Source organism: Chiloscyllium plagiosum, unplaced genomic scaffold (assembly GCF_037043375.1).
Source record: "Chiloscyllium plagiosum isolate Xiang-an unplaced genomic scaffold, Cpla_swu_hap1 HiC_scaffold_13, whole genome shotgun sequence".
Classification (NCBI taxonomy): domain Eukaryota; kingdom Metazoa; phylum Chordata; class Chondrichthyes; order Orectolobiformes; family Hemiscylliidae; genus Chiloscyllium; species Chiloscyllium plagiosum.
Genome location: NW_028270151.1, coordinates 85,372,112 through 85,391,012, shown reverse-complemented (window position 1 = coordinate 85,391,012; position 18,901 = coordinate 85,372,112). Strand labels below are relative to the sequence as shown.

The 18,901-nt window shown below is 43.8% G+C and overlaps 1 protein-coding gene across 2 annotated transcripts in view; it reads left to right on the top strand.

Annotated features, from left to right (window-relative positions):
• Positions 1 to 2,168: 2,168 nt before the first annotated feature.
• The window catches only part of LOC122555713 (AMMECR1-like protein), a 64,830-nt gene continuing 48,097 nt past the window's right edge, over positions 2,169 to 18,901 (top strand). The window contains exons 1-2 of one of the 2 annotated variants that reach the window (XM_043701762.2): positions 2,169 to 2,425; positions 8,735 to 8,859. Coding sequence is in view for 1 of the 2 variants with exons in the window: in XM_043701761.2 (XP_043557696.1) it covers positions 2,323 to 2,425 (103 nt within the window). In the remaining variant the exon portion in view is untranslated. The remainder of the gene's footprint in view (positions 2,426 to 8,734; positions 8,860 to 18,901) is intronic. The other variant, XM_043701761.2, reaches the window with a different exon arrangement.

The following is an 18,901-nucleotide window of genomic DNA, read 5'->3' as shown; positions in this document are numbered from 1 at the left end:
TGAGGAGCCGTTGAAATGATCAGAGATCACGTCAGAAGATCCAGCTGATGTAGATGCCAGTTTGATGGCAAGGTCTGAATTGGTTTTAGGTGTCTTCTGCAACATTATTGACTTAGGACCAGAGACGGTGAAAAACAAACTAAAGTATGAGTGAGATACCCTGCCTAATTTATTTGGTAAACAACTGATATATTTTCGCTATCTCTCTGGAGTTTGCTCCCTTTATTTCCTCCTGGCCGAAATGTGCTAACTCAGAATGCAGAATCACTCCTTGTTGACATGGCCACTCTTTGATTCTGGCTCTGAACAATAAGCCATTCTGTCATGGCCTAGTCTGGTTCACACCAACACTCACAATATGCATGTCTGGAAGCCACTGAACCGTGAATAGTGAATATTATTGCTGATTTTAGACCTGTATGGGGCATAGCTGTTGAAGCTTATTATCAACCTGGATTATTGTCTTAGCTACAATCCAGGTTAGAGTTAAACCAACTATAACTCGAATTACAGTGCTTTCATATCTGAATCAGAAAGATGTGTTTTAAGTCATACACTAGGATTTGAGTAAACTAGCACTCCGTACAGTACTGTTGGGAGTGCTGCTATCTTTTGATTGAAACTGCCCTCTTAAGTGGATATAAATGACCTCATGGCACAAATTGGAAGAAGAGCAGGTCAGATTTTTTCAGTGCTTTGGCCAGTACGTATCCTTCATTCAACATCATAAAAATAGATTATTGGGGGTAATCAACTTGTGCTGTATGCAAATTGGCTACTGTGCCTTCTGAACCATAGTGGTGGCACTCAAAAATACTTGCTTGGCTATAAAATGCTTTGGTTGTGAAAGGTAATACATAAATGCGAACCTTTCTATATTCTGGTTTGAGTTTTTTTCTGTAGTTGTGGGAGAAATTTTGCATTTACACAGAAGTTGACCGAAGTCCCACAATCCAAAGATGTGCAGGTCAGGTGAATTGGCCATGCTCAGTTGCCCATAGGTTAGGTGCGTTAGTCAGAGGGAAATGGGTCTTGGGTGGGTTACTCTTCGGAGGGTCGGTGTGGACTTGTTGGGCTGAAGAGCCTGTATCCACACTGTAGGGAATCTAATCTAATCTAAAAGTGTCGAAAGTGAAATGACTGTTGTTATGCAGGCAGGCACTGCGGCAGCACAACAAATGAACTGATAGAGTCATAGATTGGGAAGAGGCCATTCACCCTCAACAATGACCCTCAAGTCTTGAGGAAAACAATTCGTGGACAATTAGACGTGGGGTTGGGGTGTGTGGGGGCGCTCTACGGCCAGCAAATGAATGGGAACCCGACGGTGAGGAGGTGCTGCCGAACCTGAGAGACAGGGCAGCTTTGTGAGCAAAATACTGGGGCGCCTCGTAAAATCTGCGCCAGTTGGTCGGAGTGCCACTTCCCGCCAGCCTTTCCTCGGATGCTGCCTGAACTGCTGTGCTCTTCCAGCGCCACTAATCCAGAATCCGGTTTCCAGCATCTGCAGTCATCTCTATATCAGTACAAGTAGTTTCTCTTCCGTGATTTATGCAGGCCACATTTAAATCTGCCTCCCCTCCCCCACAGGTAGCATTATTCCTGGTGCTAACCTCTCTCTCTCTCTGTGAAAGCCACACGTCGACATTGCTTCTCTTGTCAATCACCTTGAAGCTGTGCCTCCTCTGGACCTCCACCAATGGGGGGGGACATGTTCTCCCTGCCTACACGGTCGAGATCCCTCGTGATTTTGAACACTCCTGCCCAATCTCAATTACTGTACATGAAAAAGCTGACAGGCGATCAGCTCCAACGCCATCAGCAACGCGTTACCATGGCGCCAACTCTCAAAGAATCCTGGGATTCCGGAGGACCTCTCCTGGCTCCTCCGAGCGCTGATTGCGGCTGAGCGCTTGTCCCAGTGATCGCTGGGATACCGGAGGGCCTCCCCTCGGATCCTCCGAGCGCTGATTGCGGCTGAGCGCTTGTCCCAGTGATCGCTGGGATACCGGAGGGCCTCCCCTCGGATCCTCCGAGCGCTGATTCGACGCCAACGTGTCTGGAGGCGGTGCGCGCAGGCTCCCTCTTTTCCATGCGCCGTGTTGCGGTGGCCGCCGGGATAGTGGAGGGCAGTGTCGGTCCTCCGGCTTTCTTCAGTCTTTCCGCTGGCTCAACTGGCCGCGTTTGCTGTCGGCCGCTGTCTTTCTCTCTCCGTGTCCCCCGCGCCCCGCCCCACCCTCCCCCCAAAACACACTCCGCCCGCTGACGGTTGCGCTGTCGGGGGGGGTTTCTGGTGAAGTCTGTGCTGCGTGATATGGCTCGATGATCGAGGAGGGAATGTGTGCCAGGAAAGAGGCCGGCCTCCTGCTCCTGCCCTTGTTTGAGACTGAGGGACCGTCCCAGGCTGCACTCTCCACTGTACCAGGTTTGACATTTACTCCTCACAGGCTCGCCCACCTGCCTCTGGGCTGTGTGTGTGTGCCCCCGCCTGACCTCACATCACCCCCCTCCACCCCCAGGATGGCATTCTGTGGAGACCAGCCCTGCCCTGTCCATCCTCTGTGAGGGAGAGGAGTGATTTCACCCCCCCCCCCGGGCAACGATCCCAGAGAACATCCCCCCCCCCCCCACCCCCCCATCCCTCCCCAACCGGTCATCACTGTTCTCCCCCACCAATACCATCCCATCACTGCATTCCCCCCCACCCCCCGTCTGCCACCCTCCCCTGCCACCCCATCTATCACTGTCCGCCTCCTAGCCATCAACTCATCCCTGTTCCCCTCCTCCACCCCACCCCATCCCACTGTCACTGCCCCCCTCTTCTGCCCCTGTCCTTGCCCCCTCTGTCAGTGCCCCCCCCCCTGCCCACTCCCTCTGTCAGTGCCCCCCCTGCCTGCCTGCCCCCTTGGTCAGTGCCCCCCCCTGCCTGCCCCCTCTGTCAGTGCCCCCTGCCCGCCCACCCGCCCCCTCTGTCAGTGCCCACCTGCCCCCTCTGTCAGTGCCTGCCGGCCCACCCGCCTGCCCCCTTTGTCAGTGCCCCCCCTGCCTGCCCGCCCGCCCCCTCTGTCAGTGCCCCCCCGCCCCCTCTGTCAGTGGCCCCCACTCCCTGTCAGTGCCTGCCTGCCCCCCCCCGTCAGTGCCCCTCTTCCCCACCCCTGCCCCTGCCCCTTTCTAGTCCCAGTTCCTGCCCCCTCCTGTCCCCATTCCTCTCCCCCCGCCCCATGTTTCCTGATGCAATCTGTCTCTTGATGCGGGCTTGTGTGGAAATTCAAATTAAACACCACTGACTATATCCTGGGGAATGACTGTGCCATTAAGCTGTTTCCAGAAGGGATTTTAAAGAAAAACTTTTCTTGTTTGGAAATCCAGTTGTTTCCTCCAAACCACACCCCTTGATATTGGCAACAGCCTTGGGTGGGGAGCTTCAGGCTGTGGTGTGATGGCAGCAGGTGTAGGGCTCCAAATGTTTACTTTGTTTCTCTCAAAAAAAATCTATGAAAGGGGGTGGATTTAGCATCAAGAAGCAGGGCTCACTGCTACTGCTGCCTGTAGCCCACATGGAGCAGTGAGGCACCTGGTTCCTCTGAGTCAGCCAGCAAGCAGTGGGAGATCCGGCCTTGTATGTGATTCTGTGATTTACTGAAGGTGGTATTGCATTTGCTGTTTTACCTCTTATAGTCATGTTGAGCATCACCTGTTATTGTGGGAAGGATTAAATGATATGAAGAGATGGATGTAGGAGACAGGAAGTAGGAATTATATACCCAAGTTATAAGAGAGGGGAGAAAGAGAACTTTGGTAAGGAAGAGGGGAAGACTGGCAGAGTGCTCGCAAGAATTGCAGATGGTTTCATTTTTTTTAGTTTCATATTTCTCTTTTGGTAAGTGGCTGTCTCTGGCAAGGCTTTCCCTAATTACCCTTGAAGTGAATGGTTTGATGAGCAACTTCGGAAGGCAGTTCCAAGGCAGTTGTGTTGTTGTGGATCTAGATTCTCACTTAGGCCAGATTGAATGAGGGCATCAGATTCCCTTCCATAAAGGACGTGAGTGAATCAGCTGGGTTTCTACAACAATTGATCACTTTTGATCACTGCCATCGAGGCGTATATATTTCCAGATATATGAATTGAATTTAAATGCCGTCAGCTGCTGCGGTGGGATTTGAATTCCAGTTCCTAAAGCACGAGCCATGCATTACTGGTCCTAATGAAATTACCGCTGCATCACCATCTCCCCTCTATAACGGTAGATAATACCAACAATATAGCGACAAAGGAAATGAACTACAAAATAATATGCATGCTGAATATATAGATATTCTGGAAAGTCGATTTTAGAGTTTGTGTGAACAGGAGACAATGTATTGCACGTCAATAATGCAAGACAGATGAGAATGAAGAAGCACAAATGTTACTTTGAGTGAAGTGGAAATGTTTGGTTTAAAATTACCATTCGTGTACCAGTTGTGTGCAGGAGGGTGATCTGGCAGCCTTCTTTGCTGCAATGTGTTGGAGGTGAATGTCCCTGTGATTTCTCTTCCCTCCTACGTGCAAATGTTTGGTGCTTGCTGCCAGTGAGATTTGTATCTAACCAGCTCATGCATCTATTCTGCCACTTGAGCTGATGCATTATATTTATAGCAAACAGACAGGGCGTTGAGCCGAACAGTCAATTCTGTTTTTTTGTGCTGCCCACAAGTTCCCTTCAATCCTTCATCTAACCCCATCAACATATCCTTCTATTCCCTTCTCCACACTGTGTCACATCTGTGATATTTGCCATTGCTATTTCTTCTGGTAGTGAGTTCCACATTTTCACTTACCCTCTGGGCAAAGAAGTTTCTCTTAAATTTTCTTTTGGATCAGTAGCCCTTTTATTGCGGCCGTACCTTGTTCTGATTTGTCTTGCAAGTTAAAAATCACAAAACACCAGGTTATAGTCTAGTAGGTTTCTTTGGAAGCACTAGCTTTTGGAGCACCGCTCCTTCATCAGGTGGTGAAGGAGTGGTGCTCCGAAAGCTACTGGTTCCACATAAACCTGTTGGACTATAACCTGGTGTTGTGTGCTTTTTAACTTTGTCCACCCCAGTCCAACACCAGCATCTCCAAGTTATATCTTGGCAGTGGAAGACATTTCTGTACCCACCCTCTCAAATGCTTTTGCAAGATTCAAGATCTTTGTCAAATCACCTCTTTGTCTTCAACCAGCTTAATCTACCCTCTGCTTAAAACCTGTGTGTTCTGGTACTAGTCCAGTGAATCTTTTCGCCTCCTTGTGATGGTGTCACTATGTCCTATTTTACGTGGAGACAAGAACTATCCCAAGTCCAGAATCATTTTTCTGGGAGTTCCTACTTATCATGGATAATAATCCCACAAAATGAATAGTGTTGACTACATGGAATGATTGAAAGAAAAATGAATGGAAAGACACTTTTAATGCACCTGTAGTGTGCACATGTAATCAATTTTAAATGCATTAAAATGTATTTTTGGTTTCATTGCTGTGTAGACCAGTTCTGCTTTGTGCTTTTGACATTGTCTAGACATTGTCTAGTTTCTTGATGAGTGATGTTGCTGGTTGACTTTACTGTACATGTGTCTAAGAGAGTGCATATGGATTGGCTAGTCTGGCTAAATAGATTGTCAACTCAAGGGCGCTTCCCATCTGAGTCTAGTGGAGAGCTGCAGACAAGATACACAGCTGAGCAGAGGTATGATTTAACTCTAGGACTTCCTGTGGCTTACTGGGCAGTGCCTGGGTCCCCAAGTGCCAAATACAATGGAGAAAATCAAAGAGAAACCCCTTTAAGTGGAATCAAAAGAAACAAAATTGAAACCTTAGGGTAATTTGATGCAGATGGTTTGAAATCGATGAAGGCAGAATTCAGGAAAACGTGGAGGTGTCCTTATTCATCAGCAATCCCCTGATTCCTACTATGGAAACTAGAAAGAATTCCAGGGAGAGGTTGTTACTTAGATGGTAAGACAAGAATGTGCACGGATAATGAGAGAGATCTGTGGGTTCTCAACAGACAATATATTGAAGCTATCACAACCATGCTCAGTGGCAAGGAGTAAAGCAGATCAAATAGTGGGTTGTATTGAAAGGTCCATGGTGAGGTCACCTTGCACTTTTAAATACACACACACTAATGATTTCATTAGAATACTGTTCACCGTCTTGGTCACCACAGATTTGGACAGGAAATTGCAGTTAATGAAAGAATACAGAAGAAAGCAACCAGAATGATTGAGGGATTAGATTATGAGGAGTGATTATGTAAATTGGTCATGTCCTCACTGAAAAAGAGAAGGTTACAAGATGATGTGCTTGCTGTTTTCTGGATGACAGAGAGAATGGAAAATGTAAACTATAATGAGCCCTTGCAACTTCTCCAAAACAGTAGAAACAGAGGGCATGGTGTGTTCTGATGAAAGGTCATTGGCCAGATATGTTAATTCTATTCCTGTCTCCACTGATTCTGCCTGGCCTGTTGAGTATTTCCAGCATTTACTGTTTTGTTTTCAGATTTCTAACATCTGCAGTTTTCTACCTTTCAACATGGCCTGTGCTTGAAAAGGCTGCAGATTCAAAATGAATCTGGGCAAATGTACTTTCATTGAGTTAGTCATCAATCCACAGACAAGGCGCCCAGGGAGACTGGAGCATCAATTGGCATTTAGATAGATGTTTGATCATTTTCAGGAAAAATAACATTTAGGGATCCTGTGTGTGAGTAAATTCAAATGTGACATAAGCACAGAATGATTGGGAGGAACAGGTGACTGGATCATAATTCTCAGAGCTCTCCACTGGCGAGGCTTCCTTGTGTTGTGTCTGGGTTATTTGATGTCAATTGCGAGAAATTGATTGTAATGATTTATCAATTACTCCATTAGAATTCTGTCATGCAACTTTAAGAATAGGACAAGATGAAACTGGGTAGACTGTAGTCGCTTACCCTGTAGCATTTCTTATCTGCAATTTATTGTTTTTTTTTATCCTTGACATGTCTTGTGCTACTGCAGACACAAAGCCTTGCAGAAGCTCTCAGAATCCCAGGTCCTTTTGTTTGGTGAATTATAAAAGAATTGCTCTTGAAAATGGAAGCAATTTCAAATGATGCTCAGAACAGTCACAAGGAAGAGCATTTAGGGAGCAGGTTCTGCTGTGTGTCTGGTGTGAGTGAAGACCATTGGGACCCATATATGTTCTCTCTATATTTTTGTTCACTTTCAGACCAATGTAATTGTCCATCCCCCAGCGCCTCAAAGCAGGGAAACACCCTTTAGAAATGCCACAACTACTTTGTAGGCTAATGTACAGCAAGTTGCAATTTCAGGCTTTTTCTTTAGGCTCTCCACTGGTTGTATTTTAAAAAGCAATCCTGTGTGGCCTTTTGGAATACGAGGCAATTTGATGGAGGCGTTTAAAATAGTCACAAATAAAAAGATAACTATCTTCTCTGGTGATGGAATTCTGAACTGGGATATAATCAAATTAGGAAAAAATCTGCTCAAGAGGGAAATCAGGTAATGTGCACAAGTTAATAAATTCTGGAGTTCTCCCAAAAAAAAATTATTTAGCAATGGTTTGCACAAAGATGGTTAGATGGACCTGAAGGTACAGACCAGCCACGATCAAATTAAATGACACGGCAGGCTCAAGAGGGCTGAGTGGGCACCTCCTGCTCCTACTGTTTAACTAATGTTAATTGTAGTGCCATTGTCACAACCTCAGCTGACATTTTGTAACTTCCCTACATGGATTGGTGGTTCAACCTAGGGTCCTGTTGCTCTGTCCGGATGAGTTTAATTTTGAGTTGTCCCTTTGTTATGCTGTTTTTGGATTCCTTGCCTTCCCTTTTGTGTTTTCCTGGCACTTGCCACCTATGCATATCGTTGGCCTCTCTATACTTGTCTGCTCTGCTTCCTGACGTATGTCAGCCAGTCTTCAGTTTCGGTGCCCCTGTGAGTTCCCTGCACAACACCATCCCCAATCTCTCTGTCTTCAGCTATCCAGAGAATGCAGAGTGTTACATGCCAACCTAGTTGGAGGAAGCAGGCACTGAGACTCTGCTTGGTAGCCTGTGCAGATGGTATCCACAATTGTTACAGCAGTGATGGTAAATGCTTAGTGTGTGGTAAGCAGGAGTGGATTTAATTGAAGTTTTGCATTTGGAGATAATGTAAATATGTTTGGAAATTAATGCTGTGTAAGCATCTGAAGAAAGGAACGTGGCTGTACATTTTGTACTTTTGTAGTAATTGAGGATCTGCACAGGAGATGAAGATCTTTTTGGCAGGATACTGCTCCGGTCTATCAGTGTCGCTGGGCCTATGTGGAGCACTCTCTGAAACCACATTGCTTTCATGTTGTGAGACACCCAACGTTCCCAATTACTTTTGCAGCTGCTATCACCAGTGACAGACTTGAACCCAGCAGTACTTTACCCCTGTGTTAAATGGATTAAAATGCACTCTTCAGACATAGTTTAGAAGGACAAGGGTTTTAAGTAACTGTACCAGTTCACAGTTTGAGTGAATATGGTATGAAGCTTTCACATGCTCATGATTTATTCTTCACCGGGATGTTAGTGCCAACATTTCATTTCTTCAGGATTAGTAGCAGTTCAGAGCAATCTGGTGGCTGTCATGTTTTGGATTTAATTTCTGAAGTAGGTGTTGCTCTTTTGCTTTATGACAGGTTCTGTTTGTATCCCTGTCTTTCAGGCTTCACAAGTTGGGAGAGGTTGATCCCAGCCAGGAATGGAAGTAGAGCTGACTGAATTTTCCCTGGGATTTCAATAACACAATCAACTGTGTGTAAATTATTTGGTTCCCAACTTCCAGAGCAGGTACACATCAGTAATTTAAAGGTGGCTGCATGTGTATCGAGTGCTGTATGGCTTACTGTAGTTATTGATAACTCTTTAGCATCTACTTTCTGTTTTATCTCTTCCTTCCTTGACTGACTGATGATAGTTAATTTGAAGCCAGACAGTTAGTGGTGGTAGGTAATTGAGATCAGACTGGTAAGAAGTCATGCCCTTGATCGACCTCACTGCATGCCCAGCTCTAGCATTCCAGTTGTTTATTCAGCAGAGAATGCGGTTTGAATTCCAGACCTTTTGTGCAGTGTTGATTCAGTGACCTAGGTTAGTGAATGAGAGCTCAGGGAGCAGGCTGCAATGATAATTTAAATAGTGTCCCACAATGAAACAAGCACCCGTTACTGGAAACCTCCCCTTTCATTTATAAGCAGCAGGTGTAATCTGCTCTAAATCTTAATGTTGGGGATTGCTGTTTTTCACTGCCAATAAAGCCTAGGCTCCATGTTTCTATTCAAGTGGACACTTCAGATTCTAGGGCACTTCTTGAAAAACAGCGAGTTCTCATTGTCACGGACAGTGTTCCTGTTTCACCCAGCATGGAGGGTAGATTAAATAGTCATTCATCCCATTCCCCATTTCTTGGATCTTTCTATACTTAAATTGGATGCTGTTTTATCCTGCAGAACTGGCATGACTACATGTGAAAAGTACAATTAAAAAAATTTCAGAACCGGATTGGACATTGCTCTCAAATGACTTTGAGAGTCAAAGCATTTCTGGCAGCTCTAGGTTTGATTTCACAGTCAGTGCTGAGTTAGCTTAGCTTATTTAGCCAGGGTGGTGACAGAGGCCTACAATAGAGATCAGAATAATCTTCATGGCCAGTCATCCTTGCAAGTTAGGATATTAGCTGATGAGAAGATTGGGCTGAGCTGTAATGCTGTCAATAGCTGATGCCTTCAAGGTGTGTAACTGAAGATTGGCATCTTTTATGATGTACTGGTGAGAACTGGCCTGTACACCCAAGGTCACCTGCCTGGAATAGGACATTGGTTTTTGAGAACTAGAGCAAACATTGAGCGTGTTGCTCCTTTGCACTTGCCTGTGTCTCACACAAGCTGATGCTGCCAAAGCTGAGAGCCTTTCTGGATCCTGCCACCTGCCATCCGTGGCTGCAAACATCAATCTTAGGCCTGCTACTATTCCAAAAACAGCCTGGAATTTCCTGCCAGCTGCTCCTGCAGTTGTAACTTAACCAGAAGTGCAGTCCAATCAGCGTACCTGTGAAATGCACTGAAGAAGAGTGTAGATAGACAAGAGCACACTCCTGTTAACAGCCTGTTCTCCACTTGTTAACAGAAATGCTGCCTTGGGTGGAACCATTCTGTACATTGAGCAAAATCTATCAGTCATGGTTTATGTACTCCTCATTTTTCTCTTTCAAAATAGTTTTGTCTATTAAGCAGATTATCAGGATTTCTTCATGACACTATTATTGCCTTTTCTTACCCACCCCAAAACTTTTGAAAAATTATCAATTTGACTTGCACAATGTATTTTTATTCAGCGGCAGTAATAGAAAAGTTGAGTGCTTTGAGTTGAACTGTTGAGTTACACCTCTCTGAGTGTAAAGTTTCTAACCCTCCGAGTTTATCTAGATATGTCTCACACTGGAGTGGCAGCAGCATTCTGGCTTCCTGGTGCATTTTGTTTAGATGCCAAGAACCTGATCGGAGTCATAAAAACATGGAAAACAGGGGTAGGAGTCGGCCATTTGGCCCCTCGAACCTACTTCGCCATTCAACATCATCAAGTAACAGTGGGAGTGATTGACAGTGTGTCAGTTCCAGGAAGCCAGTTTGTTCTTGGGAACGAATAGGCAGAGATTGCTACAGGGAAAGGTTGAATAGGCTAATTGTTTTTTAGGGAAATTTTTTCCCTGGAGTGTCGAAGGCTGAGGGGTGACCTTATAGAGGTTTACAAAATAATGAGGAGCATGGATAGGATAAATAGGCAAAGTATTTTCCGAGTGGGGGAGTCCAGAACTAGAGGGCATAGCTTTAAGATGAGAGGGGAAAGAAATAAGAGACCTAAAGAGCAACTTTTTCACGGAGATGGTGGTATGTGTATAGAATGAGCTGCCAGAGGAAGTGGTGGAGGTTGGTATAATTGCAACATTTAAAAGGCATCTGGATGGGTATATGAATAGGAAGGGTTTGGAGGGATATAGGTAGGGTGCTGGCAGGTGGGACTAGATTGGATTGGGATATCTGGTTGGCATGGACAAGTTGGACCGAAGGGTCTGTTTCCATGCTGTACATCTCTATGACTCTAATTCTGTACCCTCTTTCTGCTTTCTCCCCATACCTTTTGATCCCTTTAGCACTAAGAACTACATCTAATGTCTTTTTGAAAATGCTTAATGGCTTACCCTCAACCAGATCCTCTGGGGGAGAGTCATGTCAAATAAGTTATAAGCTTCTGTCCTTTTCATATGTTACTTGTAATTTTTTATACTTAAGGTAGACGTCTGTGTGCCAGCGAGTCTATCAATGGTTACACAAACTTGGCATAAAGCAACACCCCAGAATGACTCCTGACAATCACTTCATCACGTGCCACCTGTGGGACAGAACTTACCTTTTAATGATTGGTCATTCAGCCATCGCATTAAGATATTCCTACCCCCTCGGGATTTGGTTTGAGGCATGTCCATCATCTTACCCAGCTGGAAGGATGCCAATTTCCCAGATTGGAATACAAGACTCTTGTGCACTGGAGCTCGGAATACTGATCAGGCACCAATCACATTCTCCCCCTCTACTCTGACCTGTGCCTGACTCTAATTTCACTGACACCAGATGAAAATACCAACGTGGACTGACCCACTGTGAATTAGGGATGGCAGTCTGTGGAGAGAGAGAGACAGAATTCACATTTCATGTCCAGTATGACAACTTCAGATGCAACCTTAAACTCAGTCTGACCTACTCTGCATTGGGGGTGGACAAAACCCAAGGTCAGGAGAAACTCCAGTGTGTGGCTGTATGATAAACACTGACCTCTTAGTGCTTTATTTTAATATGCCAGGAAGTGGTTGCAATCCCCTGATTTACAGTCCTGTCAAACAAGTCATAAACATCTGTATCTGTTTGCACTATTCTTTGTGCTTCTTTGTACTTAAGTATTTTCCGAGTGGGGGAGTCCAGAACTAGAGGGCATAGCTTAAGGTAGGGACCTTGTGCTTTGGGAATATTTCTAATAATGCAGAGGAATTTTACCATCCGTGAAGGTTAGCTGCATTAAGTTATATCAAGTCTGCAGCAGAGAAACCGGTCGTTTTGCTCAGCTGGCCACTGCTAATGTTTAGGCTCCCGTTCCATTTTATCTAATCTGAACAGAAATCTCCTATTCCTCTCTGCCTTGAATTTACTTTGCTATTTTAAAAAAAATGCATTTATGTAATTTCTCTCCATAAATTATTGTCGCTGCATTCTATTGTGTGACCATTCTGGGTAATGAGGCTTTTCCTTAAATCTCTTGGATTTTTATTCGTGGTCTCTCATTTTCAGAAACTGGATAGGGAGAACATTTTCTCTATATCTACTCTGTCAAAATCTTTTGTTGTGTAAAGATTGCTCTGAGAGTCTGTCAGCACCTTCCAGATATATGACCTCTGCCATCTAGAAGGGTGAGGGCAGCAGATACATAGGAATACCAGCGCTTGCAAGTTCCTCTCTAAGGCTGACTTGGAAAGGTATTGTAATTCCTTCACAGTCATTGGGTCACAATCTTGGAACTCACTCCTGAGTGACACACTAGGTGCGTGACCATCATGCGGACTGAAGTATGCCAAGAAGGCAGCTCACAACCACCACTTCAAAGCCAACGAGGAATGGGCAGTAAATGCTCACATAGCCATTGATGGCCACGTTGTGTAATCACTTAGAAAGTATCTTCTATCTTTCCTTTTTGTGAAAGAATAGAACCCAAGTCTAATCTTTCCACATACTTTTAACCCTTTAGTTCTGGTGTTCACCTTGTAAATTATTTTGCTTCTTCACTAATGGCTGTTTATCACCTTGACAATATGAATAGAATCGTGTAAGGTAAGCCAAATGATGTAACCACGGTTGTACACAAGATTTGACACAGCTTGCCTGCTTTTCTGTTCTCGAGAGATGAACCCCAGTTCTTGAATGACTTCATTCTTGTATGGTGGTCTTAACCTGCATTGCTCCAAATGATATGTGTCCATACACAGAGAGCTCTCTATTCCTCAACCCTGAGCTCTAGATTTTTTAAAAATTCAGAAAACGTTATTGTTTGTTGTAGGATCTATGTCTATTTAAATTTAAAGGTGGTACTCTTGGTGAGGCAATGCTTGTATCGTTGTGGTGACTAGAAATGCAGCTTGAGGTGATAACCTGGTTATCTGTGGCCAGCCTGCCACAGTAGTGTCTTGTCCGTTAATATAAAACATTTGTGCGACTGAAGTCTGGTCCTGGGAAATGGGGGGAGGTGAAAAAGGTGCAAAGTAAAGCTGTAGAGAGAATGTAGAGTAGACTTAATCTTGTTGAAGGCATTTTGCTGTCTCGTGTGTGCAACTGAAAGCTTTACCACGGTACGCAAAGTACGATGACTAATGAGCTTCCAAGGCCCTGCAACTGATCTGAGTTTTAATTTTAATTCAAAACAGAAAATTCACCTAGTATTCCTGCCATACATTGAATATTTGAGCCAAGAATGTAATCTGCAAGCAGCATAAGGAAAGTAGGCTGTGTCTAGTCCAGAGGGAGTGGTGTTGTAGTTTGCAGATGATTGATTCCTTAGACTAAAGGAATGAGATAAGATGGGGGTAATAGGCTAAAAACTACAGATAATTCAACAGCATTGTGTGTGAGATGATGGTGATGACTTTTTTAAAAGAGTTGTAGCAAATGGAGGAAGGCTCACTCCTGTAGAGGAACGAAAGGAATTTGGGTTATAAGTCCAGGATATTGAAGGCAATTCCCCTGGATAATGAGTCTGTCTTTTTGAATTAGCTAATAGGGTTGGAAGATTCAGCTAAAGCTGTAGAATTTAAACGTCAGGACATAATGATGAGCACTTATAGAACTTGAGACCTATTAGGGCAATTTCCTTTATTGGTCAGAGTATTGAGTACAGGAGTTGGGAGGTTATGATGCGGCTGTACAGGACATTGGTTAGGCCACTGTTGGAATATTGCTTGCAATTCTGATCTCCTTCCTATTGGAAAGATGTTGTGAAACTTGAAAGAGTTCAGAAAAGATTTACAGGGATGTTGCCTGGGTTGGAAGTTTTGAGGTGTAGGGAGAGGTAGAACAGGCTGGGGCTGTTTTCCCTGGAGCATCGGAGGCTGAGGGGTGACCTTATAGAGGTTTACAAAATTACGAGGGACATGGATAGGATAAATAGACAAAGTCTTTTCCCTGGGATCGGGGAGTCCTGAACTAGAGGGCATAGGTTTAGGGTGAGAGGGGAAAGATATAAAAGAGACCTAAGGGGAAACTTTTTCATGCAGAAGGTGGTACCTGTATGGAATGAGCTGCCAGAGGATGTGGTGGAGACTGGTACAATTGCAACATTTAAAAGGCATTTGGATGGGTATATGAATAGGAAGGGTTTGGAGAGGTATGGGCCGGGTGCTGGCAAGTGGGACTAGATTGGGTTGGGATATCTGGTTGGGTTGGACCGAGGTGTCTGTTTCCATGCTGTACATCTCAATGACTCTGACTCTAATGCATTGTACTCCAGCAGAGGAAGGACGTTCAGACTTTAGGGAAGGTACGATCAACCATACAAGCAACCACAAAATGCTGCGCAAACATACTCAAACTTCAGGCAAACCAACCTTGAAAAGTAAATAGAGCAAAATTTGCCAATTCTGGGCATGTCATATGATTGGATATCATGCTTTCTAATCTCCAGGAACAGCTGCAGCCACTGCTGTCAACCTGATATATTCCTGCACTGCTGTCAGGAAAAGCAGGAGGATTTATTGCAATTGGAAGCATATTACTGGAATGCCTTTGGTATTGTAGCTTTTCCAAACATTAGACACAATTACAACAATCAAGAAGAGGCCTGCCCAAATCTCACTGCGGCAGTTTAAGAGTTTTAGTTCAATTAAAAATAAAAGCTGCAGTTGTCCAACGCCAACTGATTCACAAATATCGAACAGGAGATTTGTGCTGGCCTAAATGTGACTCCAGTCCCTTTTAAATGTGCGAGACTCTTAACTGCCCTGTGACACAGCATTGCAAGCTATTCATTTGTATCAACCACTGTAGTTATCTCAGGGAATTTAGGGATAGATACCAAATTTCAGTGGTGCCCAGATCTTGAGATGGGATGAATAACTATTCTGCTCAAGGTGCTGTGTAATGCTGTCTTTGTTTGTGGTTTATTAACTCTGAAGATGAGAGATGCTCTGTGAGAAACCTCCCTACTGAGTCATTTGATATTGCAGTCTGTGTTGATAGGCTACAAATTGACAAATCCAAAAGAGTCCTATGAGACCTCACATGAAGAAACGATACGCTCACTGTCTGAGCTGATAAGCTGCAAACTGGGAAGCTTCAGGCCTTAGGCTGTGCTGAAAGACCTTTTAATTGACCAGCTGTTGCAGTAACAGACTGTCCTCCTAATTTAAGGCCATTTCCTGACCATCACAGTGTGAAAGAACAGGCTGCTCTTTGAGAATCCTCAAGAAACAGACAGGAGAGTGTGTTTCTAAACATCATAATGTGTGTGCTTTAACCTCTCCCTGGAAGCCCAAGGCATCAGATTCTTGATTTGGAAACCATGGGATAAGGTACATACTTCTACAAAACACAATAAAGCACCCTGAGATGTTTGTAAGAAATGTGGTTAGTGAATCACTTTGGATAAGTAATAATCACGTAATACAATGTCACAGTCACTGCACCCTCAGCACGATAATGACAATTTATGGTTTTGGTGATTAAAAACAAAAGAACAGCTGAAGCTGTAAATTGGAAGCAAAAAGAGAAATTGCTGGAAAAGCTCAATAGGTCTGGCAGCGTCTATGGAGAGAAATCAGAGTTAACGTTGCAGGTCCAGTGATCCTTCCTGAGAACTTGCTCAATTCTGTGGAAAGGTCACTGGATATGAAACATTAACTCTGATTTCTCTCTACAGATGATGCCAGAGCTGCTGAGTTTTTCCAGCAAATTATGGTTTTAGTAATGTTGGTCAAGACAGTGATGAGGGGTATTAAACTGAACTAAGCTGTTAACTGGATTAGTGGTGCTGGAAGAGCACAGCAGTTCAGGCAGCATCCAAGGAGCTTCGAAATCGATGTTTCAGACAAAAGCAACGTCGATTTCGAATCTCCTTGGATGCTGCCTGAACTGCTGTGCTCTTCCAGCACCACTAATCCAGAATCTGGTTTCCAGCATCTGCAGTCATTGTTTTTACTAAGCTGTTAACTGGCAAATCTCCAGAAAAGCAATGGGTGATATTCAGAAAAGTACTTAATTATCTGAAAACTCAACTAACTCAATATCGCAGTTTAATTAAGAAGTTGTTCCAATTCCCGTAACATCCCATAAACACACCTTAAAAAAAGTAAGTTCAAGCACTGGTTCTGACAGGCAGTAGAGATTTCAGAGAGAAAAGTCAGGCAGGGATCATCTGCTGAAGCATGGCACATTTTTCCACTGCAGCAGCTCCTGACTGCCTGCGGACAGCAGTTTTTCTGCTAAAACTAAAACCAAACCAGAAAAACCTGAACTGGGAGAACCGGCCACTTGCCTGCCATTGTTGAACTAGGCCCTTTCCGAGACATTTTGGCACCTCTGCTTTTACAGTCTCTCTTTTGGTAAAAAACCCAAGGACGAAATATAACCTTGTTAAAGTGACAACATCGTCACACTGAAGTATAGGACCAGACAAAGTGTTTCAGTTTAACACCTCGTTTATAACCTCAGTTACAAACTGTGAGACAGATGTCAGAGGTAGGTTCTTTGCTTAGAGTGGTAAGGGTGTGGAATGCCCTGCCTGCCAATGTAGTCAACTCAGCCACATTAGGGAGATTTAAACAATCCTTGGATAAGCACATGGATGATGATGGGATAGTGTAGGGGGATGAGCTTAGATTAATTCACAGATCGGCGGTACATTGAGGGCCGAAAAGCTTGTTCTGTGCTGTATTGTTCTATGTTCTATGACAGGCAGCATCTCTTCAGTATTGTGCATGAGGTTTGGGCCACAAACTTCTGGTGTAAAATTAAGTGTGCTACCAAGTTGTCACTCAAAGCTTCCAACCTTTAAAATTTGTAATAGAAGGTGAACTGCCAATGTGACTTCTCATTGTGAGGACCCTAGGAATTTTTTCTAGTGTTATTGGGACCATTGTGGAAACTCAAATTTGTGACAGAATTTGTGGCTGTGTCTCTCATTAAGAAAACTAGGTGCAGTAGTAGGGGTGGTCATCCAAGTCTTAGTGAATCCTCAATCACTGTAACCTTTCCAATCCAGGACTGAATGATTTGTGGATTTCAGAATTCCCAGCTTTACAAGGTGACGTCGGAGTGCTAACATATTAGTACTGTACTCGATACCCGCATTGCTTGTTCCAAAACTGTGAAGTATAATCGAATGTTTATTATCTTCACTAAACCCCTTCCACTTAGATTGGTGCAGAATGCAAGCAGTTGAGTCTAAGAGTTGTTTAGATATGCTCAGAAAATTCCTTGGTAATACATTTCCAGATTGGAAAGATTACCATGTATTGCAATTTGTGTTTTAGAAACCCTATCCCGATGTTTTTATTTGGAAAATTATTGACATCGTAATAAAAACTGTTGAGCACTGCAGGAACATGTTCTAAGTGCTGACAACCATCTTGCTTTGCATGTGATGACACAGGGCAGTATTAATGATATATGTAAATCCCTCAATCTCTCAGGGCTTAACTTGAGGTCTTGTTATGGGAAATTCCAAACTTGAGAACATATAGCAGAGCTCACTCGATTCTTTGCTACAGTACTTATTGTTTTGAATTCAGTGACAACCACTTACATTTTTAAGTGTCTTTATTGTAGTTTAAAAAAAACCCAATTTGTTTCGTAGCATTATCCAACTTGGTGTCTGATTTCCTAAGATCTCCACTTCACATTTCACCCAAGATTTGGACCTAAGTGTACATTCCCAAATAGCCCACTATCAAAGACCTGTTATAATCATGGGCATTAGATCTACTTGTGGAAGCTCCCAGGTTATTAGAGTGTATCCCATCTCATTGAAAAAGAATGCTAGATATCAGAATGTAGTGTTCAACATCTTTACAAGTCAAAATGTGATGCAATCTCATTTAGAACCCTCGGTGTTGACTGAGACTAAATGATGAATTCACTATGTGCAAATTTAAATTGTGTATGGCTTAGTTCTGATTTTGAAATTGTGTGTGTCGATTTCTGTCTGATTTGTAAGGTGAGTGCATTGAACTGAGTGCTTTGGGTTTATTAAAGATGTTGTAGCGATGTAAGTTGATATAATTTCACATGCTTCAGCTTTGGACTGGCTGTGATATAACTAAAGCAGAAAGCTTACTATGTGTTGAATGGTTTCATAGATGGGTAAACTGGAACCATCCCTTTGGAAAGATTAAGAATGTGACTCTGAAGTTGTAATTTCAACTTAATGCAGGGAAGGGGGTTGAAACACCAGGCGAAGTTGCAAGCTGCATTTTTGGGATCCTGACTGCTGTAGCAGCAATGGCCATCATGGAGTTCCAACTGCATTATCGGAATTGTGCTCCCTCTTTACTCCACTCTCTCATTTTTCACTAGTGGATGGCAAGAATTAAAATTTTGATATGGGGTTGTGGTGGCGAACAATTGAGAAGCACTGACCTAATGCTTGAGATTCTGGGCATTATATTCTTTTAAACCTTTCAGTGTCACAGGCTCCGATGCAATATGTGGGGTGTTCCTGTAGATGATGGAAGAACTCTGGTGAATTCTATGTGACAAATTAATAGCTAGGTTTTGGAGTTCCATCTGTGGAAACATAATAG